Source organism: Elgaria multicarinata, chromosome 3 (genome assembly GCF_023053635.1).
Source record: "Elgaria multicarinata webbii isolate HBS135686 ecotype San Diego chromosome 3, rElgMul1.1.pri, whole genome shotgun sequence".
In the NCBI taxonomy this organism is placed as follows: domain Eukaryota; kingdom Metazoa; phylum Chordata; class Lepidosauria; order Squamata; family Anguidae; genus Elgaria; species Elgaria multicarinata.
Genome location: NC_086173.1, coordinates 8,952,867 through 8,975,992, shown reverse-complemented (window position 1 = coordinate 8,975,992; position 23,126 = coordinate 8,952,867). Strand labels below are relative to the sequence as shown.

The 23,126-nt window shown below is 41.7% G+C and overlaps 1 protein-coding gene across 2 annotated transcripts in view; it reads left to right on the top strand.

Moving 5' to 3' along the window:
* EIF4B (eukaryotic translation initiation factor 4B) overlaps positions 1-23,126 on the top strand; it is a 43,465-nt gene that overhangs the window by 2,139 nt on the left and 18,200 nt on the right. The window contains exons 2-5 of one of the 2 annotated variants that reach the window (XM_063119248.1): positions 1,166-1,189; positions 11,127-11,258; positions 15,069-15,277; positions 19,207-19,323. In XM_063119248.1, the coding sequence (XP_062975318.1) occupies positions 1,166-1,189; positions 11,127-11,258; positions 15,069-15,277; positions 19,207-19,323 (482 nt within the window). The remainder of the gene's footprint in view (positions 1-1,165; positions 1,190-11,126; positions 11,259-15,068; positions 15,278-19,206; positions 19,324-23,126) is intronic. The other variant, XM_063119249.1, reaches the window with a different exon arrangement.

Genomic DNA, 23,126 nt, shown 5'->3' with positions numbered 1-23,126 from the left:
AGGAAGTTTATTTGGGATTTCTCAATGAGGAGATCAGTAAGGACTGTCAAGTTTCATGTAAAGGCAGTTTGCCCACATCCACTGATCTTCCCCAAATCTGCACAGTACTGGGAGAAGTGCTGAGTATATTTTTAGGGTGCATTCTCCAGTCAGATGGGGCGACAATGAAGCCAAACATCTGGCCAGAACAGCAGACTGCTAGCCTCCAGACCAAATCAAGATCCTAAGGCAGCTTCCTAACAAATTTTAAATCATTATAGTTGTTAAAAATTGTATTTAGTTTAATTTGCAAAGATAAGAAGCAAAGGCACGTTTACCCTTTGGCATGTGATCTTTCTATAAATGATGTGTTTCTGTCTCCAGCACATTCTGGAAAGGCAAAGGGCTACTTGCCAATCTGCCTCCTGGGAAACCTTTACGGAAGCACTCCGTTCTTCTATCCAACCGTTGGAATTCATGGCTCCAAACCTGTGAAGCCTATGCTTCTAGCTTATGGCAAACATTGCTATAAATTCCAGCTGTTCTTCAGAGTGTGGGACTGTTTTAGCCCCTCTGGATTAGTGTTTGGGAAGTAGAATAAGCTCCTAGCAATACAAACACTGGACATCGGTGCCCTAGGACATGCCCCAACATCCTGTGTAAGAGTTCCTTAGTAGAAAAGTTAGTGTGGAAAGGGTTTGTTTTATGTGGAAATTCTGAGAAATATTGATAAGTGTCCCACCCTTTTATAAGGTTGATCATCTTATATTAGAAATCAGTTTGTTTTGCTTTTAAAGATAGTGCTGCCAGCATGTTCCATCATGTTAAAAATACCATATTGAGCTTTGTTCCTTTCCCCAAATGGCTGTTGCCCCCCCAAGTTGCTCTGCCTCTGCACTATCTTGAATGTAGTCAGTACAGCCCCTCTTCCCACCTAAGATGTCATCTTCTCCTTCCCATCTCTCAACTTTATAAGAGGAATAGCTTTGAAGCTGTAGGCTCTCCTAAGTGAGACAGGAGAAATGTACAGGCTCTTATGACATGTTGATGTTACTTCCCCCACATTGCACCATTTGTAACCCAGTTGCTTGTTTGCTTCCTTTGCGGGAGGCATGGAATGTCTTCTGCTTGCCTTCCTCCAACTTTCCTGTTTCTTCGTTCCTTGGAATCTTCTTCATTGCTGCAGAAGGAGACGCGAAGACTGCTCAAGGTGAGAAGGATTTTAGTATTTCATGTTTTCCTTTTGACCTTCTTCAGGATGGCTAAGAGGATTTGATGTGTTTTTAATCTGTAATATGGTGCAGAGAAATGCGTGGGGAGGGAGGAGCATTGCAGGATCTTCCTATATAAATCAAGATATGAGGGATTTCTGAGTAAAAGGATGTTCCTTGTGTCTGTCTTTTTGAATATTGGGGGTCAATCTCTGCCAGGCATGATTCCCCCAATCCCCCATGGTTTAATATGAAAGCTGATTTTCCTATGCTGTAGAAATGCACCAAGCTGCACCAAATAGCATTACACTATAAATACTAGGGTGCAAAGAGGGAGTAGTACATCCTTGAGTATCTTCTTAACAGGGCATCTCTTCAATGCTGCAGTAAACTAAACCTAATTCCATTTTGATTCTGCAGTTTACTTTGTTGAAACACTTGCTGCCGGAAACGCTACTTATAAATCTCCCTATCATAAGGGCTAGCCTTTGGCGGGGGATGGAGAAGGCACTCTGCTGTTTGACTCCTAAGGGTAGGATAAACCTTGGCAAATACATCAAGGAGCACAATCCTAAACCCTTTGGGTATGCTGAGTTTAAAGCGGACTGGGCTTTTTAAGCAACTATGGTATAGGAAAGAAAGGTTGAGTCTTCTTTTTTGTGCTTTGCTTATGGCGGTTGGGTTTAGATTTTTTAAAAAGCATTGTTGCAGAGTGTTGAAACTCATATTTGCAGAACTTGAGCTTCTTGCTTATAGTCCAGCCTCAGTGGGTTGTGCTCCCCTCCTGTGCTTTCAAAGAGAAAAGGCAGCAGAGCCTAAACTTGTGATTGCATTTATTTTTCATAGCATCAGTGCAGTATTGTCATATGAGACAGTGATTTTAGCAAGCTTTGCACTCTAAAATGATAAGAGAGCAGTTTTATTTTTCTCCTTTTTTAAAAAAGGGAGACATTCTTGTTTTATCATATGGCATTCAGTGCAACTTTTATTTGGATCTATGTTCAGGCCCTTGTATAAAGTGGGTTATATATCTGTTAGCGTCCAAAAAGCATGCAAGAGGTGGCAAGTGACCCCAAACATCCTTGATGAGCTTTATAGCTAAGTAGAACCTGGTTTTCCTATGCCTAACTCCAATATAAACGTTTACTTCCAAGAATAAACATGTATCTTGTGCCTCAGGTGATACACTTGATAAACAGTTCCACAAAGCTGTACTGTGATAGGACGAGTGAGTTGTATTTCATCAGCAGTTGCTATGGGGCTGTGCTGCTGCCTCAGCTAAGTTACAGAAATGGTGTCTATTGTTGACACAGTAGCTTTTGGGTCTAATTTCTGACCTAGTTCTTAAGAATGGGAGATGTGAGGAAAAGAAACCTTGTAGGCTTGGTTGGTACAGACATGATGGAATCTTGTGGGCAAAGCCTGGGTCTGAGCTTTGAGCAGGAACTAGTGTCAGTTTATGGATATTCTGCACCAACAAGAAGAGCTGTTTTCATCCACGTGGATTACTCAGTATTCTTCTTGAGCTTTGACAGGGTTGGTAATGTATAAGCAGGGCTTGGGTCTTTGCAGTAAGACTTGCTTCATACCATTTGCTCTGCCTAGGAGTTGTCAGCCATTTGATGCAAACTGAGCTTGCAGGTTTTTTAGTCAAGTGCCTGCTAGTTAGTACTGCATTTGCTGTCACTGAGAAAGCGATACTAGACAGTGATTCTTAGCAGTGTCATGGGGACAAATGATGGGTGGAAATATCTATACATGAAGCATGTCTGGATTATGTAGAAGGATACAGCTTACATTAGAAATGCAGCAAGGTTCATTTTCTATTATTATTATTATTATTATTATTATTATTATTATTATTAATATAGCACCATCAGTGTACATGGTGCTGTACAGAGTGGCAACCTACCAACAACATTATTGTTGGTAGGTTGTTACTGCTGACAAGGTTTTTATATATTCCTAAACTGAAGTCATAATACTATATGTATGTGCCCTTGGCAGCCTGAATTTCGACCTTTCCGAATGGATGGACCCTAATGTTTTATTATTTGGTGCTTGTAGACTACAGCAGTTTAGGGAAGCTGCCAGACATCTTGGAGATGGGGGGTTGTTGTTGCTGCAGTCTTTCTATTAACTGTATTTCCATTATGTTCAGAGTCTAAATCTTAATTTAGTTTCTTAACTTCAAAAATAATGGCCCCCAGGTTCAACTGTAGGAAGGTGAAGCCAAGGCAGAGCTAAGCATAATCTGACAGGGCAGAAGTGGTAGAATCAGGAGAAGATCTTACAGCTCCTGTTTTGAGCCTGAGAGAATATGGAAATTGGCTTTTCAAATTTCGGGTGCAAGTTACCTAACAGAATAGTTGTTGTCTTTACTTGTCAGATTAATAAAATTCTAGATAGTTTGCAGCATCAGTCATATGAATTGTGAAGGAAAAAGGTCACAAACCAGAAGGTGTGCAATATTTACTATAAGATGGGTTGTAAATAAAAAGTATTAACTAAAGCAGCAAATTGCTTAACTCATAATTTGCAGGGGCTCGCATTGCCTGCAAGCTGCTTCTAGTTTTTGTAAACAACCTCAAATTGGAATGATCAGAGGTTGGCAGCAAGACATGTGAACCAAGAGTGATAGATTTAGGGGTTAAACAACCTAGAGATTAACCCATGATTTGTTGTTGGGGTAACTGCTGGGTTATTTAGACCCTAAAGTTCCCATTGTTTCACACGAATTGGTTTGTGTGGGTTTTTTTTTCTTTTCAGAAAACGGAAGTGGCTTGTACATGGCATGCATCTCCACATATAGTTGGTTAATTAATGACTGGGTTCGGATGACAAGTTAACCAACAGTGGATTAAATAGTCAATGGTTGGTTATTGTGTCTGTCAGGACATTTTCACTCCTTGGTTGGTTTTTTTGCCGAAATAGCCAACGCTGTGCATAGTTGATCATTTGAACAACAGGTGGCTATTGCGTCGTGTGCCAGCCACTGTTGACTATTTTGTCACAAACAGTTGGTTAATTTTGGTGACCACAGAGTCCCCTGGCAAGAGCGACCAAAGTGGCAGCTGCTGCTCTAGTTCAGCTGGCAGAACTTGCAGTGGCGGATGGAATTTCAGCAGGAGAGCTGAGTGGAGGTGAGAGGGGTGTGTGTGTGTGTAAATCAAACACACCGTTGACTAATAGTCAACTCAATGCTGGCCTTAATCCACACCCCAGTTGATTATAATGTCATGTGGGGAATACCCCCTAGTTAATCAACTGTGGAGTTGACTATTAACCCACCACTGATTATTGTGTTGTACGAATGCAGCCAATGGCTTTGAAAGAATAAAGACTTAGAGAAAGATAAGTTATTAACAGTGTCATGTTGGGATCATCAATGTGATCCCTTTTATATCACCCATTTGGGTTTCAATCCCAAAAGAGCTTTGAGTGCATGCTTTTATGAAGACAGTGAGCTGGTTTGCATGACATGACAGCCCATTGTGGATTAATTTACCCATGGGAGCTGTTATATTGTGCTGGGCAGATGCCATTTTTGCATAACACCTGTGGGCATCTGGCTTACCATGGCTTGTTGTATCATGCGAACCCAGGTGGCATGAGTTGTTCGAAGGGTAGACTAGCCGTAAATAACCCTAAAACAAGCCATGAATTACTTGAAGGTTGTCTTATCCTCAAGCAGCTCCTGCTGCCTGGGTTTGCACATGCTTCCATGTATCGTGGAAGCATTTACCCATGGGGGCATGATGTGACAGCCCCATGAGTAAATTAAGCCGTGTCCTGGGAACCAGTTCAGTGTGATCCCAGGACTGCAGCTATGTTTGGACTATTTTTATCCCAGCCATAGTGTGGAGTTACATATGTTGGAGACTTTTGGCAGGAGTTCAAAAGTCCTGTTTTCTTTTGGTGCTACAAAGATGAGCCCTAGTCTACACAGTTGATGCTTGTGTACCATAGTGGCTAAGACTGAGCTATGAACCGGAATGATCTAGTTCAAATATTGCACTGCCATGAACTCGTTAGGTGGCCTTAAGCAAGCTAATAATTTTCATCCTCTGCTTCCCCCCTACCCTAGCAGCATAGGATCCCTTATAATGTCGTTGTAAGGATGTACTAAAATTATGTGAACTTTGAACATAATATTTCAGTACAATATACAGGATGTAAAATCTGTCATGCTGGACACCAATAGTCCTAGCTCAGTGCTTAATCTTACTGGTAGTAGTTTTCCAGGGACTCAGAAAGAAGTCTTTCCTTCTGTTTGTGATAACTGGATGACAGTGATTAAAACTGAAGCCTTAACTCATACACACCTTTATTCTCTGGCAACTTCTCCCCTTTTCATTGGGAGCATTTACATTATGGATTCCACTCACAAATCTGTGTGTTTTATCAGGATATCTGTCTCCTCTGACTACTTGGAATTAAGTGCATGCTTGGGGAGCCCTATACCTAGAAAGTATAAAGACGATGAAACTGTGATTCCTACAGTTGTAAAAGGGCAAAGCAGCTTATACTTGAAGGTACCTTTTCTATCTTCTGACAACCTTGCCATGAAGTCATAATGTGATGACATAATTGAAATTATCACAATGTGGAGGCAAATAAAATGACCCTGTAACTTTACTGTAGGACTTGCACTCTTAATAAGAGAGGGGAGGGAGCATATAGTTTAAAACCATGCCGTTTATCTTTGGTCAGGGATTGGCCAATTACTATGCAGGTTGCAGAAGAAAGTAAGTAAATCGAATTAAGAGCAACGGCTCAAAAACATTTAAGTGCTGCATAGCATTGCGAGTCCACTTCACAAACTGGACTTATGCCATGCCCTTCTCATAGAGAGTGGAATTGTGTGGTTGCCAGTATGGGAGGGGACAAGATACAGCCCTAACTGAATCTGCAGACATCCTGAAACACTGCTGAAGGTGTTGTATACTGAGCCATCCTATTAGCAGTGGATTGTTAATGGTTTAATGTTGTGTCTTCACCCATCACTGTTGGTAATTGCAGTGGAAATACCCAGCTTGTTGAACTGCAGCAATTCTGCTCATTGTGTGTACACAGTGCCCATATGGGTAATGCAACCATAAAGGCAGTCTTAGCACTGCTTGTCCTAATGCATTCAAACGCTTTCTGAGACGTAATGCTTGTTTTGCTCCAGAGCAAAATGTTGGTGGGAGTGGGGGGAAGTCAGTTATTGACAAGATGGAAGGATGTGAGTAGCAAGTGGATGTTCAGAACGGAATTTGGCATGCATATGAGTGAGGATAGGTAGCATGCTAAATCATGAAAAAAAATTATGCTGCATTTTAAAAAATGACATAGTTGTATTTTTAATCGCTATAAACGTTGCATGTAAATATTTTAAAAGGTGAAGGACGCTGAAATGGATTAATTAAGGGTGCTGCAAAGTTACTCTTGTCTACATTGAGTATAATAGTAGCTGATAAAATAACATTGTTTCTACTGTTGACTATTTACAATATTTATATACTGCTCCCCATTGAAAATTTCAGAGTGGTATACAAGATAAAATAAAAACAGTATAAAACACTTTAAAATAGATTTTAAAAGAAGCAAAATGTACAGTAAACCGTGTCTGGTCATTAAGGAAAGGTTTCCTGGAATAATGATGTTTTCAGGAGGCACCGAAAGGAATACAAAGTTGGTGCCTGCCTGACCTCCAGAAGCAGGGAATTCCATAGGAGGGGGGCTACCATGCTGGTGGACTCCAGTCAGGATGGGTCTATGTGGAACCACCAGGAGCATGCCCTCGGATGACCTCAGTGGCCGGGCAAGTTGGTAGGGGAGAAGGTGCTCTCTCAGGTATCCTGGTCCCAAGTTGTTTAGGGCTTTGTACACAAGTACAAGAACCTTAAACCTGGCCCGGTAGTGAATAGGCAGCCTGTGCAATTCCCTCAGCAGAGGATTTACATGCTGGAAAGGGGTATCTCCAGACAATAGCCAAGCTGCAGCATTATGCACTAGCTCCAGCTTCCAGAGCAGCTTTAAGGGCAGCCCCACATAGACCGCATTGCAGCAATCCAGTCTTGAGGTTACCAATGCCTGTACCACCATGGCTGAGCTATAGGCCATAGTTGGTGGACCAGCCGAAGAGGAAGAGACAGGAAGCTGCCACAGAGTTTTCCGCAGTGGCTGTGATGGGTGGGAAACCCTTCTCCAATTCTCCAACCCCCTCCTGACATTGTAGCATTGTCTACAGCTGAGGGGTGGGTGGGATCTCCAGCATCCTGTGGTCCCTCAGATGCCATCTAGGAGCCATAGGATTGCTCTAAAGGTTTATTTATTTATAATAATTCTAGACTGTCTTTCAGGGCAGGAGCCTTTCCCAGGTAGCATACAACAGTAACATTCATATAATAAATAATGAATTGATTAGACCGTAATAAAAAAGTAGACATTCATTAGAACAGCAAACACCAGCATAATACAAAGCCTATAATGCTGTTGCAGCTATGACTCAGAACAGTCCAATGAAACATAATCATGGGAAGGCAAGAGTAAAGAAGTAAGTCTTCAAGGCTGTCTCAGTTCTCCGTATGGATCTGTATGGAGTGGAGGTAAAACCAGAATTACATAAAGGCAGGTGATCCAAAAGATACCACTGGAGAACTGCTGTTATTGATCAGGACATGGGCAGTGTAATAAATAGAATATTGAACACCCCAAGTTCAAATCATTCCCCTGCCTGAACCTTGAGGTATCTTCATGCATCATGTTTTTAGCCGTATACTTAATGTGTGATGGATGTCACAGCTAGATGTTTGAAAACTCTTATATTGTTCAGGCTTGTTTGTCTGGGAGCCAGGATTGGCTGCAGCTCCCTATCAAGTGAACAGTTGGTGACAAACCAGAGTTTTCCATTTGTGTGATTTGTGAAACAGCTGGCATTGTGCTAGTGACTTGCCTCACTATCTTGTAAGTTGTTAGGATAAGTGAAGTGAGAACTGAACAGTCGTTCAGAAATGAAAAATGATTAGTACAGAAGCCATCCATTATCAAGCCCTGTCGCCCTAGCTAAGCAGTGGTACAAAATACACTCACCTTTTTGGTGTCTTAAAAAATTGCAAGCCTGAGACAGACAAAAATAATCTTTGCTGGTAGGACTTTTTTTTCTCTTGAAAGCTACTGGTCAGTTTGAATACCTTGTATTCCTGTAATGTGGGATAAGCAGGACTACGATTATCTTGTAGAAATATGTGTAATTAATCCCGTTCAGTGAGCTCTCTGGCATCTGTGGAAAGGAGAGTTGCTGAAAAGACTGCATCTTGTAAACATGATATGTTTCCATCAATCTGTAGTTCCTGCTCATAAGCAGGGGTTCCCAAATGTACTTGCCATTGGCAAGTGCATTTCTTAATTATGAAGAGTCCATGACCTTTTCCAGAGCCTCATTTTGACTTTGGAGAGGCTGGGGCTGTCTTCGAAAACTATTCAGAAACTTAAGTTGGTCCAGAATGCTGTGACCAGACTAGTGAGCGGTGACTCCCTTGTTACAACAGCTTCACTGGCTACTGGTCTGTTTCCAGACAGATTTTAAAGTGCTTGTTATTAAAGCGCTATATGACTCGGGATCAGGCTCTCTGAAAAACCTCCTTCACCCAAATGAGTCTACCCAAGTCTTAAGATCTTTGGGAAAGGCCTGTAGAGAAGACCACTGCCTTCAGTAGTGCATTTGGTGGTGACATGAAAGACAGCCTTTTGAGTAGCCACTCCTAGGCTGTTGAACTCCCTGCCCAGGGAAGCTAGGTTCGGCCCTCTGTGCTGTCCTTCTGCTGGCAGTCAGACTTCTTTTTATTCAAGTATCTTTTTAATTGTGTTTTAATGTGTTTGTTTTGTTCTTGCTTTAATCAAGTTTTATGATCATAAGCTGCCTTGAGTGCCAGTTTTCTTGGTAGAAAGATAGGGTACAAATCAAAATAAAATCCTTGCTGTTGAGCTCTAGTTTTAACTCCTCGCTGCTCTCTCAAAATGAGTTTTCTATTTCATCTCCAGCCAAGGACAGCTCACTCCCACTGCAGCCCAGTTCATCACCTGTCTTAAAGGAACGTTTGTGAGTTTTAGGAACAGAGAGCACATTGCTCTTCTAAAAAAGCCATGCAAATGAGAAGAAGGAAGTGCTGTCTGCTCTTTTCGCATTGGAAAGGATGTCCCCCAGAGACATTTCTGTGGTCTCAATAGTATGCAGCAATCCAGAATCCCTCTTTCTTCTCTCTAGAGCACCTTCTCATGCTTACAAGCATAATTTTGCATATTTCTAGTAGCATTATAGGGGGCCAATGACTTTGGAGTATATCTATTCCTCCCCGTGTCAAGACAAGCCTTCCCCAGGTTGGTGCTTTCTAGATGTGTTGGACAAAGTCCCAGCACCTCCAGCCATTATGAACATAAGACTGATGTCTTCCAGGAGGCCTATCCAGTCGAATTTTAAGATGTTATTTTAATAGTGTATTAGTTTTATATGTTTTAATCAGTTTTATGTACTTCATAATATTTTTGTATTCAATATTGTTCCCTGCCTTGATCCAGAGAGAGAGGCGGGTAATAAATAAATAAAATTATTATTATTATTATTATTATTATTATTATTATTATTATTAGAGTAGGCTAGTTCAGAGAGAAAAAAACGCCTTTGAATTCTGAAAGCTGATAGCAAATACCCTCCCAGTCTGTCTGTTCAATACTTAAGATAAAGAGCAAGTTCCAAGAATAAAGAATTCATTTGTTTCTTGGATAGCACATTATCTGTGGTGTTTGTAGACTACTTTAGTTGGGTAGTGTTTGTAGACTACTTTAGCTGGGCTTAAGATTTTTTGCAAAGATTCAGAATGGGTTTAATTTTCACATTCCCTTTTGTCACAGTAAAGCCAAACAGCATTATGCAATTTTATTTTATTTTTTTGCTTTCATTTGGTCTTCAGAACATTGTAAAATTGGGATTTTGCCATGTGCAGCACATTAAGAAAAAGTACTTATCTTGTAAGAATGATAGGTAAAAGTTTCCTAAACAAGACTCTTCCTCATCACCAATCAATGTGTTAATCCACTCTGAGACGTTAAGATTTCTTAAATTCACTCATGAAAGTGCATGGTAAAACTACTGTATTAGACTTTTCTGCCACAACCAGGTTTGATTAGTACTGCATTTAATGTATGTTTCAACCATTTAGGCAGAGCCTCGTGTGGCGCAGAGTGGTAAGCGGCAGTTACTGCAGCCGAAACTCTCCCCACGGCCTGAGTTCGATCCCAGCAGAAGCTGGTTCTCAGGCAGCTGGCTCAGGTCCACTCAGCCTTCCATCCTTCCGAGGTCGGTAAAATGAGTACCCAGCAAGCTGGGGGAAAGGTAACTGCGACTGGGGAAGGCAATGGCAAACCACCCCGTTACAAAGTCTGCCAAGAAAATGTCAGCGAAAGCAGGCGTCCCTCTGGGAGTCAGCAATGACTCAGGTGCTTGCACAAGAGGTTCCTTTCCTTCCTTTTCAACCATTTAGGTTGGAGAACTAGGTTTTAAAGTTTTTCATTAGCACTGAAACCCTCAGTTGATCCGTGCAGTATCTTGAATTCTAATTACTGCAACTCACTCCCTCTGGCCCAGAGGCTTGGGCCAAGTTAGACAGTTTAAACACAGTTAGTTTAAACAGTTAGTTGGACAAGACTTAGCTGAACAGAACAAGACCACAACCATTTTGAACTCTCACACTTTGTTATGAATTGGCTCAGGTTCAAGATATTATCCTAATATGTCTGCATACTTGAATAGCTTCTATTCTGGTTAGAAGAGTTAAACTGGTCAGCGTTGTGACATCCCATTCAACACGTACATCAGCAGCTCAGTTTCCAGCCCCTCAAGTGAAGCGTTACATTGAAAAGGCTGTTAAGTCACCTTTCTCCTGTTTTCTACAGCTAAGAAGAAGAACAAGAAGGGGAAGACCCTGACTCTGACGGACTTTTTAGCAGAGGATGGCGGTGGTGGTACCACCTTTGTCCCAAAACCAGTCAGCTGGGCAGATGAGACAGACGACCTGGAAGGAGATGGTAAGATGGAAACTGCTTTGCTTCTGCTGAATGCTTTTTGTATGCCAAAAAGAAAAAGGTTAATATTTGAGATTTTCAGGATTGGAAAAAACTAGTCGTTTATTCCTCTTGGCTTCTTTCCTGGGTTTTTGATGGCAGATTCTGAATAAGCAGTTATTTTATAAGAGGAAACAAAGCGGTATAGATACCAAGAGCTACCACATAAACACGAATCTTTAGCCTTGATTGCCAACCAAAAGGACATTTCTCTGTTGTCTTCTCTCTGATGTCATACTGAGCTTTGGAGGTGCCTGGAGCTCTTCTAAAGATGGCACAACTGCAGAGATAAGGTCCTGTCTTCCTCCCCAGCACTGACCATGTTGGAAGCTAGCACAATAAGCATAACTTGATGTTGTGCAGACTTTATACTGTTAGTTTTACCCTACCCTGTGCCTGCTTACCCTACCCTGTGCCTGTTTGCATTCTCTTCCCCTCCTTATTGTTTTACTAGGATTTTATTAGATTGTAAGCCTATGCGGCAGAGTCTTGCTATTTACTGTTTTACTCTGTACGGCACCATGTACATTGATGGTGCTATATAAATAAATAAATAAATAAATAAATAATAATAATAACCACCCTGATTCTCACATGTACGCTAAGGTTTTGTTTGCACTTCATGGCAGCAATTCCCGGGTTGTTTAACTGCACACTCATCATTTCTGCTTTCAGTTAACCCAGGAACACCCATTCCTGAGTTGTTTGGTGATAGTTTTTGTGAACCCCACAGGGAGCTTCGGCTATTGGCCGGTATAAAAATTCAATTAATAATAATAATAATAATATGAACCCAAAAACTCTGGGTTGTTTATGGGTTAAGCGACACAGAATACAGGCGTTGTTCCTGCATTGTCAATTAAGAGCAGGAACAGCAAGCTTGCCTGCTCCACTCATCCCCATGGTTCTTGAGTTAAACAATCCAAGAGTTGTTTATTGTTTATAAAACTCTTGTCTAGTTTTAACGTTTTAACTTGTTTTAACCGTCTAACTGTATGAATCAGATTAATGTTTTAATGGTTCATATGATATTGTAATCCAAGAGTTGCTGCAAACCAGGTTAAAAGCAGGATAACTTCCTTGAAGGCGAAGGCTCTGTCTGAAGACACATCCCATAATCCAGCACACCCAAGTTTCCAAACTTTTAATTAACAAGGGTCGGTAATTTCTGAAATGGGAAGTGGATGGCTGTTATCCCTGCTGTTGGTAATAGGCTTATAAATATTAATAATTTGCTACAATAAATGCTTCCTCCATTATTATTATTATTATTATTATTATTATTATTATTATTATTTATTTATATAGCACCATCAATGTACATGGTGCTGTACAGATTATACACAGTAAATAGCAAGACCCTGCCGCATAGGCTTACAATCTAATAAAGTTGTAGTAAACAATAAGGAGGGAAAGAGAATGCAAACAGGCACAGGGAAGTGTAAACAGGCACCGGGTAGGGTGAAGCTAACAGTATAGAGTCAGAACAAACTCAGTATTTAAAAGCTATAGGGAAAAGAAAAGGTTTTAGCTGAGTTTTAAAAGCTGTGATTGAGTTGGTAGTTCTCAAGTGTTCTGGAAGAGCGTTCCAGGCGTAAGGGGCAGCAGAAGAAAAAGGACGAAGCCGAGTAAGGGAAGTGGAGGTCCTTGGGCAGGCGAGAAGCATGGCATCAGAGGAGCAGAGAGCATGAGCGGGGGAATAGTGTGAGATGAGAGAGGAGAGATAGGCAGGAGCTAGACCGTGAAAAGCTTTGAAGGTCAACAGGAGAAGTTTATATTGGATTCTGGAGTGAATTGTGTGTGGTTCCCTTCCATCTCCTGCCGTTTTACATGTGGAAAGGCAAGCTTCTTTATTCAGTGTGTTAGATCAGGAGAGTCCGGAATTACAGTCACCATAGTGACTATAAATTTAATTCTGTCAAGAAACAGTTGGGTTATTTTACTTTCTTTAAAAAAAATGATATTTCCCCTATTGAGCTGGTAAATTAGGTTTCCAGTCCAGCCTCCGCCACTGAATCCTGCCACGCCTCTCCACCCTGCAGTCTTCTGATTGACTAAATGTAAAAAGAGCTAGATGTGCCTTCTTAAAAACTCTTTTCCTGCCCGCCATCTTCTGCTGATCTCCCTGGATCCACACCTCAGCATGGTCGGATCCATTTCCCCAGAAAAATGAGAAATTGCTTCTGTGCACCCCCTTCTGCCTCCCAATCCTTGCCTGGGGCAGATTTAAAGGGCGGGGAGAAAAAGGGGTGCTGCAAGGAAAGAAAGAAAACCTGCAGGCAATTTCTGTGGAAGGAAACATTGTTTTTTCGTCTTATGTCCTAGTCTCAAAAGCAAATGCCTGTTAGACTTTGCTCAGGCACAGATTAAGCCTGACCTAGGAGTGAGTGCAAAGAATAGAGCCTGCCCAAAGCAAGGGAGTTGTCGAGTTATGGGGGAAAGCATTTTCAAAGCATTTCTGCACAGGAGTTAGGAGAAGCAAGGACTGGTTTTGTGGAGTGGGAAACTGCATGCTTAATTGTGTACGTATATATATGGGAATTGGGGGTATTTAATTTCTAAAAAGAAGGAAATTTTGGGTGAGGAAAAACCTTGCCATTTGTCTTACAAGCCCTTTCTGTCTGTGCTGTGGGACTGGTTGTTTTGTTGGAGGAGAGAAGGCTGCATTTCCTCATTCGAAAGAGACATTCTGCCTGTATTCAGTAGCACTTTTAATATATTCCTAGTGGCTAGTAGAAATGGTCATTTGCTGCCAAGCCTGGCTGCAAATATTACTTTTTAATTCCCTCCTTCCCTGTACCTGTGCAGTTTCCTTAGGACAGCCTTGCATTTAAGCACTCATTTGGGAGCCATCGGTGACAGGCAAGTGAATAGACTGGGGGAGGAGAGATGTTCCAACCCTCCTCTGCATTCAGCATAGAAAACAATTTGGCTGTGAGAGGAGGGAAGCCCCCTCCTCCATTCCCAACTCTGAAATGCAGTGGCTGCTGGAGGGATGGTGTTCCCAGTCCCTCCTCTGCCAGCTTCCAGCAGGCTACTAAAAAAGTTTGCAGGCTGGTAACTTTTGTGGGCTTATTCCCATGAGCAGGCAGGGCTCATGCTTGGCTTCACACATATGGACATACTTATAAGTTGGCATTTCTGTGGTCGTGAGGGCTCTATGCTTAGTTTTGTGCGGCTGCAAAAGAAAGAAAAAGTACTGCTGCAGTATATGCATCTCTTCCCCCCTCCCATGGAGGAGATGGTTCATTCAAAATGCCTCCATAGAACCATGGTGGGACCACCATTTCACCCCCTTCTCCTCCCAAAGTGTCTGAGGGTCCACAACAGCCCTCAGCTACGGAATTTGCACCATGCGCTCTTCAGTAGTCATTGCAAGTATTCATAGTGAGGACCTGCCCTCATGGCAGCTCATCACTTTTTATCTTTGTAGCAACAGCCATTTTTTTCGTGCATTCTTGTTGAAAGGATGGTCTGCAGCCAACTTTGGACTTGTTATCTTTTTGTGCAGTGTTCTGTTTTGTGACGAGAAGGTATGTGGAGGAAAATTACTTCTAATGCGGCATGGCAGTTGAATAGGTTCAGTTTGCATGCAAAAAGAATCCCATATTGAACCATCTATACTGGAGCTGCTGCTCTTGGAAGGTGACCCTTCAGTCCCTATAAATCTCCCATAATTGCTGTGCTTTTCACAGGTCAAACACAGGCTGTGTAATATCTGTTGTTGGTTGTAAACACTGAATGGTTTCCTAATGTGCAAAATGTTCTTCTTAGTTTCAACCACCTGGCATAGCAACGATGACGATGTGTACCGAGCCCCTCCGATTGACCGTTCCATCCTGCCCACTGCACCTCGGGCAGCTCGGGAGCCCAATATTGACAGAAGCCGTCTCCCAAAGTCACCCCCCTACACTGCCTTCCTGGGAAACTTGCCCTATGATGTAACGGAAGAGTCTATCAAGGACTTCTTCAGAGGACTTAATGTGAGTATTTAAAGGGTAGCTTAAGTTTTTTCTTCATGTGATATGTCCACCTTTTATTAGTGCCATATGGAGCCAGGTGGAAAGCATTGACTAGGATCCTGGGAATTTGGGCCATCCTTTGAGTTGGGGGTGAGGGGATGATGACCATGTGTCCTCTTGAGTAACAGCATTATTTTAAGCTGGGTGAAAATGTAATGACAGAGAAATTCCCCGTATGTCAGTTCTGGCGAAGATGCTTCTCTTACAAATCCTTGAAAGAGTTTCCATAGTTGTTTGTAGAATTCCCAGGCCACTTCTGTGAAATAAGAGTGTTTTCACTATTGCACTTTTGAGTGTTTTGACACAAAGGTGTGACTGCCAAGAGCGCTTTATAAAATGAGAAAAATGACCTGGACTCTTGTTTCTAGCTCTTCAAAAGCAGACTATCTCAGCTCTGCTAAGTAAACCTCTGGATTATAAATGATAAGTTTCTACTTTTGGTTATCCAAAGGAAGAAGCCACACTTAGAATCATGGAAATTTCATACAGTTTGCTGAGTGATCTTATGATTTGCTAGAAGTTGTCCCCAAACTTCTGCTATGAGAAGCACAATTTTTAAAAGCTTAAAATTGGAGGTACACCACTCTTGCCCCCGAATATGTAAGAGTAAAAATGATCTGCCCTCCAAGGAGCCAAACTACTCTGGGCATGGTGCTCTCTGAGATAGAGAAATTGTTGTATGTGTGCTTCCAGAGTGAGTAATCCGATCATACTTAAGGCAGAATGATCCACTCCTAGCAGAATTGGATTGGAGGGTTGCAGGGCAAGGCCAAAGCAGTGCATCATGAAGAAATGCAATAGGCAGCCTTCTCTCTAGGCAGCTGGACTCACGTGAACTGTTATTTTCACAGCACTGTAGCCATTCTCTTGTGGCACATTGTTTAGGAATTGCAGCTTTAGTCATTCAGCATGCTGAAAGGCTGATCACAATTCCCAGTGGACAGATCCCTTGTTTTGAAATGCTGCACATAGCTCTGAACTCAAAAGAAAATATAACTTGTGTGATGAAAATGTACTTGACATGTAAAGAAATGTCATCTAAATTTAAGGAAAGGATCATGGATCTTCAGTGCTGTGACACCTATCTTGAATCATTTTCAGGATGAACAATTACCCTGCAGTGTTCAAAAACTGAAGAAAACTCTTCCTTGTCAGAACGCTGCTAGCCATTAGTCAAGCTAAAACGCACATTTGGTATAGCATGGCATTCCACTACCTATCATAGCAGTGTGAATGTGCAATGTAAGTAGAGATTTATTAGTGGCAGGTCACCTTCTAAATCATTTTAGACATACCAACGTCTTTCTTGTCCAGTATCTTTGCTTGCCCAATATCTTACAGCCACAAAAAATGCAGATAAGCAGATCATCTATCATTCTTATTATATGCAAATTTGTCACTTAGGATGTAATCCTATGCAAGTTTAGACAGAAAAGAATCTTACAACTCCCAGCGTACCCCAGCCACCATGGCTGACTAGGAAATGTTGGGAGTTGTAGAACTTTTTTTCTGTCTAAACATGCATAGGATTGTGCCCTTAATGCTGTTCAAGTTTCATAGAAATTAAGTTATTGGGTTTTTAAAATCCCAACTTATTGGGTAACCACTAGAAATTATTATCCCTTGAACTAGCCTATCTTAAAGGGGTGTTAAACTAAAGCCACCACTGAACTCCTTGAAAGAAGAGTAACAAGTCTAACAGTAAAAACACCCAGTAGCAGCTTTCTCCTTGGAGAGTTGCTTGGCACAGGTCCTAACCAAGTAGATGGAGCAGCAGGGGCCTTGTTTATTATAATAATATATTTATTTCTTACCTGCCTCTCCCTCTGGATCGAGGCGGGGAACTACATTGAATACAAAAATACATAAAACTGATTAAAAACATATAAAACTAATACATATTAAAATAACAGCCAAATTTACACTGGGTGTGCAATTATGGACAGGCCTTTGTGTGACTATGTTAAGCACCTTCCACATTTGAATGGAGCCGAAAGCGCAGCAGCTGGTCAGCCCACTAGGGAAGCTCACTCTTCATTCCCTCACCAGAAAGATCTGCTGTGAACCCCTTCCTTCTAGGCAAAGTGAGAAGCAAGAATCACTTTGTATAACTGGCCAACCGCAACCTTGTTGGAATCGAGGATATAACTTGAGAAAAATAGTACTATTAGCCTAGTTGTTTTCCCAAGGATGCATGGAAGCATAGCATGAAGACTTTTGGATTCTTGATGATCAACGCTTCCATTGCTTTTGCATTCTCAGCAGGCATCAGAGCCACTGGGGATCTGTTTGAGGACAGGAAATTGTCCACAAGAGATGAAAGCAGCAAAGAAATAAGGAATCCCCACTTCCTTTTGTAGTAGAACCAAAGGTATTCGTTAATTTCTACGGCAAACATATTAAATGAATTACTCTAAAATGGCCTTCCTAGGTGACAGTTTTGCCCTCGTTGAGCAGAACATTGACTGAGAAGTTTTCTCTAAAAGGGAGCACAATTAGCTATTTATCAAACCATTTGAAGCAACAATATTGGGGCCACTTAATTTCTAGGCCTGGTGGGGAAAGGTCCAGAGGAAGTAATGGGAAATTATTCTTGAACAGAAGGAAAGTGTAGGTTTGGAAGGTCAGAAGAGAGAAGACAGCTTGATGTCATTGGGTCTGTTGCTCATAAGGCAGCATGCTTTGCTTGATCACAGCAGATCGTTCCTGGTGGTTGAAATGCCATTGCGTACCTTTTGTGTCCTTTTATCACCTGTTATTTTCTATTAATGCCTTAGTTCTGCCTGTTAGGAATTGCTGCATGAAAGTGTGGTGGCAGGAGTGGATAGATGGCTATAATATGTGAGGGGCTTCTACAGCAAACATTAATCACTTCTAAGCTGCCTCCAAAGCATGTTTCGTGTACTGAGTGATGGTCTCCCACACAGCTTGGTGCCTATTCTTAGTGCTCCTCTCTCAAGTTTAGGATTTTCCACAAAGAAACACTATGAGTTTTTCCTTCATGTTCAGCCATCATCAGTGGTGTTTCAAGGCCTAGAAAGAAAAAGATGAGCATACAGCTTTCATAGCACTGGTCTTAAGGCACCACCAGGACTTCTGTACATTAGGATTAGTCATGCTGGTAAGTTAACCGGTTTGAGGGAGCGTTCTCTGTCTAGTCAATCATTAAAACCATTATCTGGAATATGTGCCCTTAACAGCCTTTAAACAGGCTGTTGTACTTGGAATCAGAGTGGTTACGGCAGCAATGCCATACACATACAACTAGCAATAAGCCCGAATGAATTCAGAAGAACTTACTTCTGAAAAGACACACATACGATTGTGCTATAAAATGCTTTCCTCAGTGTTTTTCTGCCTGCTTCTAAGTGAAGCAGACACTGCAATTAGCGATGCAAGTACAGAATCAAAGAGAACTTTGAAGTGGAGCATAAACTTTGCATATGACTTAAGGAGTGAAGGTCTAGCACCTCCATCTGCTGCCGCCTTTCTCCTTCCAAGTGACTTAATCTGTCTGCTATCACTAATCAGTGAAAGTTAGTTTGTATGTTTTTTGTATTTTGCTGTTAACTGCTTTGAGCACCATTGGTGTAAAGACAGGATTCAAATTTAAAAAGCAAATAAATAAAACAGGGTGTTATGCCAAACTTGGATTCCTTGAAAATTATGGAACTTCTTTGTGTGTTATAAAGACCGCCCCCTACTCTGGCCGTCCTATTCAAACCACCTTGAGAGCTTTCGTTGAAGAGCAGTATAAACCTCTTTTAAATAAATGCTGTGGTGGCTTTTGCTTTCAGTGGTAACGTGAAATGCGGCAGCTGGTAGCTACCATTGCAGGTCTTGTAGAAAGATGGTTACAAACAATCTTTTCCTCTCCCTCTCAATTGCAGATAAGTGCTGTTCGTTTGCCACGGGAGCCTAGTAATCCAGACAGGTTGAAAGGATTTGGATATGCTGAGTTCGAAGACCTAGACTCCTTGCTCAGTGCTTTGAGCCTCAACGAAGAGGTGAGTTGGAACCTGCCGAGAAATGTAGTCAGTGGTGCGAACCCTCCCGTTGTGGCTTGATTTCCCCAGCCTCTCAGACTTAAAGAACATTCGAAAAAGCAAAACTCGGAAGTAGTCCATGGGTGGAGATCCTGGGACCCTCCAGATGATGATCAATTCCAACTCCCATTAGCCCCAGCCAGCATGGCCAGTGGTTAGGGCTGATGGCAGTTGTAGACCAGTAACTTCTGGAGGGCCTCAGATACACCACACCTGAAGTAGTGGGTGGTTTTGCGTAGAAATGACTTCTGAGGTTGTCCTATAACAGGATCCAGTACAAATCCCTCACTATAATATGAAACTTACAGTAGCTTTCTAAAATAATTGGAAGATGAAGGCAAGTTACGCAGGCCGTCCAACCGTGTTCTTCACTTGCAAACTGCTAGGTTCCATGCATGATTTAAAAGTCAGCCTGCGTTCTTTGTGTAACCATCCGTATATGATTAAATACCTATTCTTTGTTCTAGGATAATTATAACTGATGTTACTGTGTCCCATGTAATGAATTTTTGTTGGAGCTTTATGTTTCAGCTAAGGGGTATTTGATGAAAAAAATGACCTTCCTTTCCATGTAATTTTTGTTCTTTTTTAAAAAAAATATTTCTTGATTTGTTTTCGGTTCGTTCTGTTAAACTTACGTTAAAAAGGAAAACTTGTTTCAGCTGAGGTCCAGGGTTTGCCATTTGTCTTCTGAGAGATGGGGGATGGTGCCCACCTGAGCATACTATGCAGTAGTATTAAACACCATTTAGTGAGCCGTGTGGGTGTGGTGCAGTAATGGTAAAGGGAGAGAGTGTAAGAACTTTCCATATTAGGATAGCTTTACTTTGGTTAGACACTGGAAATACAGGCACCTGTAGATGTTCCAGTGATGACTTAATCAAACGCCTATGAAGGTACATGTATTTCATAAGCATAGAATGGTAGAATAATAAAGTTGGAAGAGGGCTATAAGGCCATCAAGTACAACCCCCCCCCCCCCGCTCAATGCAGGAATCCAACTTAAAGCATACCTGACAGATGGCTGTCTAGCTGCCTCTTGAATGCCTCTAGTGTGGGAGAGCCCATCACCTCCCTAGGTAACTTGTTCCATTGTACTGCTCTTAACAGTCAGGAAGTTTTTCCTGATGTCTTGGTTTCCTTTAACTTGAGCCCATTATTCTGTGTCTTTCACTCTGGGATGATTGAGAAGAGATCCTGGTCCTCCCCTGTGTGACAGCCTTTCAAATATTTGACGAGTGCTATCATGTCTCCCCTCAGTCTTCTCTCCTCAAGGCTAAACATGCCCAGTTCTTTCAGTCTCTCCTCATAGGGCTTTGTTATCAGACCCCTGATCATCATTGTTGCCCTCCTCTGAACCCCCTCCAGCGAACCCCCTCCAGTTTCTTAGATCATAAAGTGCTGTTAGATCATAAAGTATAATAGAGTTGAAAGATAGCATTCAAGGGGTTGACCCTTTACAGAAGTTGCAAGATTTCAATTGTCACAGTAAAATTTTTAACACGTTACCATTACTCTCTAGACATGTTCTTTTCTTGGTGCTGTAAAGTTGCAAACTTGAGGACAGAATCCCTGTTTTGTGCAAAGCTCAGTGAGTCAGGATGTTTTGCAAGTTGCATTGAAGATTCCAATATATGGGTTTGGAATTATGCAAACTTTGGTTGGAATCATTGCTGGGGGAAAATGTCTTTTAGAGAATGCTTCTGAAGTGTTCTGGTGTCTTTATTTCTGCAAAATGGGTATTGTTATAGCAATGCTAAGTAAATCCTAATTTCTTCCAAAGTTACTTGGTATACTTTCAAAATTGACTACCTTTTAAGCTGTCAAAGTTTTATTTTAACGTTTCAAATTGGCTAATGAGATGTTGGTTGCAGTAAAATGGAAAATGACACTGATTCTGAATGAAAAATAATAAGCCAAAAGGAGAAGAAAACTGGATATTTGAAAGTTCAAATTAGATGCAGGTGCTTAGAATAGTAACTTTAAATCTTGTTAAAACCTAGGACCCACCTGTTAACCTCAGTCTCTAACCTTGAGTTCACTTGGCAATTTTTCCTCATGTATGTTTGTCTGGGTCCTTCCGCCTCCCTCCCAACAGTATTGCTAGTTATGTGGAGGAAATGACACAGCAACAGACTGAAGCAAAGGCAGATTAAATTAGCCAGGTCTTAGAAATAGTTTTCTGTTTTTCCTTTTCTTCAGGGTAATTTGTTGACATACACAAGGATAGAAATAGACTACCCCATCCTGATTGGGGTGGCTTAGGTCTCGAGTGGCATGGGTCAAGAACTTGGATGCAATTTTCTCATACAAGCCAGAGAGATCATATTGCATTCCTCAAGCAAAATGGTGGTCACGGGTGGTGTACTCTGCTGTACCTAGTTTATATGGGGTTAATATTCCCCAACACAGTGCCTTCCAGATGCTGAGGACTTAAACTTCCGTTTGGGGAAGGCTGATGTAGGTTACTCTGATGATCTCAGTTGCTTGTCCAGTGATCCTGCAGCTAAAGTCTGGACAATTGTTTTGAAAGCCTTTACGCTTAAACACTTAATTTAACTTAAATTTAAACCTTGTTTTAATTCCGTATTTTAACCTTTTGTTGACCGGTCTTCCCTCTTCTCAATTGTCTCCACTGGTCTCCATTTATCATTCGGCAGCTAGGATTATTTTCTTGGCTCGTCGTTTTGATCATGTCACCCCACTTTTAAAATCCCCCCTCTGGCTTCCTATCTCTTATAGAATCCAATACAAGCTGCTGTTTCTTACTTTTAAAGCCTGTCATAATCTGGCTCCTCCCTACCTTTCGTCCCTTCTTTCACTTCGTTGCCCTGCTCCTGCCCTCCGCTCCAGTAACACCGTGTCTCTCACCTGCCCGAGAGTTTCCACACCTCTCGCTCATCTTCGCCCGTTCTCGCTCGCTGCCCCCAATGCCTGGCATTCTCTTCCAGTGCATTTGCGGACCACGACGTCAATTTCTGTTTTTAAATCTCACTTGAAAACATTTCTTTTCTCGAAAGCTTTTTAACCGTAGCGGGGTCATACTAGTCTATATTTAGTTTTAATGTCCCCTACCCCTATTGGTTTTTCCCCTCCTCCCCTGTCTGTTACAGTGATTTTAGATTGTAAGCCATATGGCAGATTGTCTTGTTTTGTTTTATTCTGTACAGCGCCATGAAAATTGATGGCGCTTTATAAATAAATATATCAATTTTTGCTGTGTGGTTTTATTCTGGTTGTGCTTTTTATATTGTATTTTGTATTTGTGTTTTTAGATTATGCTCTTCGTGGTTTTAATTTTTGTGAACCACCCAGAGATCTTCGGCTATTGGGGCAGTATAAAAATGTAATAAAGAAATAGTGGAAGAGTGAAAAAATATACCCCTTGCTAGCTAGATATATGTCCAAGGTCTGGTGATTTCTTAGGCAGAATACCTATCAGTCCTGTTGGTTGTGTCGCCTATGGGTGAAATCCAGTAAAGTTGTGCTCTTGACAGAACTACGTTTGTCAGTGAAACTGGGGAGGGAAATAATCCCCCCCCCCACAGTCCCCTGCACTTTTCAAAACCTTCTCTGGAGAGTTGGGAGAGCAAATATTCGGGGTGGGGGGAGCTGTAGAGGTGGAGGAGAAACTCGCAGCACATGAGCCAAAATCCACTGACGCAGCACTGGTTTCTGCCCTATGAAAGCTCCAAACAATTTTCCTACCTCACCAGCAAAAAATGTTGTATGGAACAAAGCTGAAATAGGAGCAGAATAGTAAG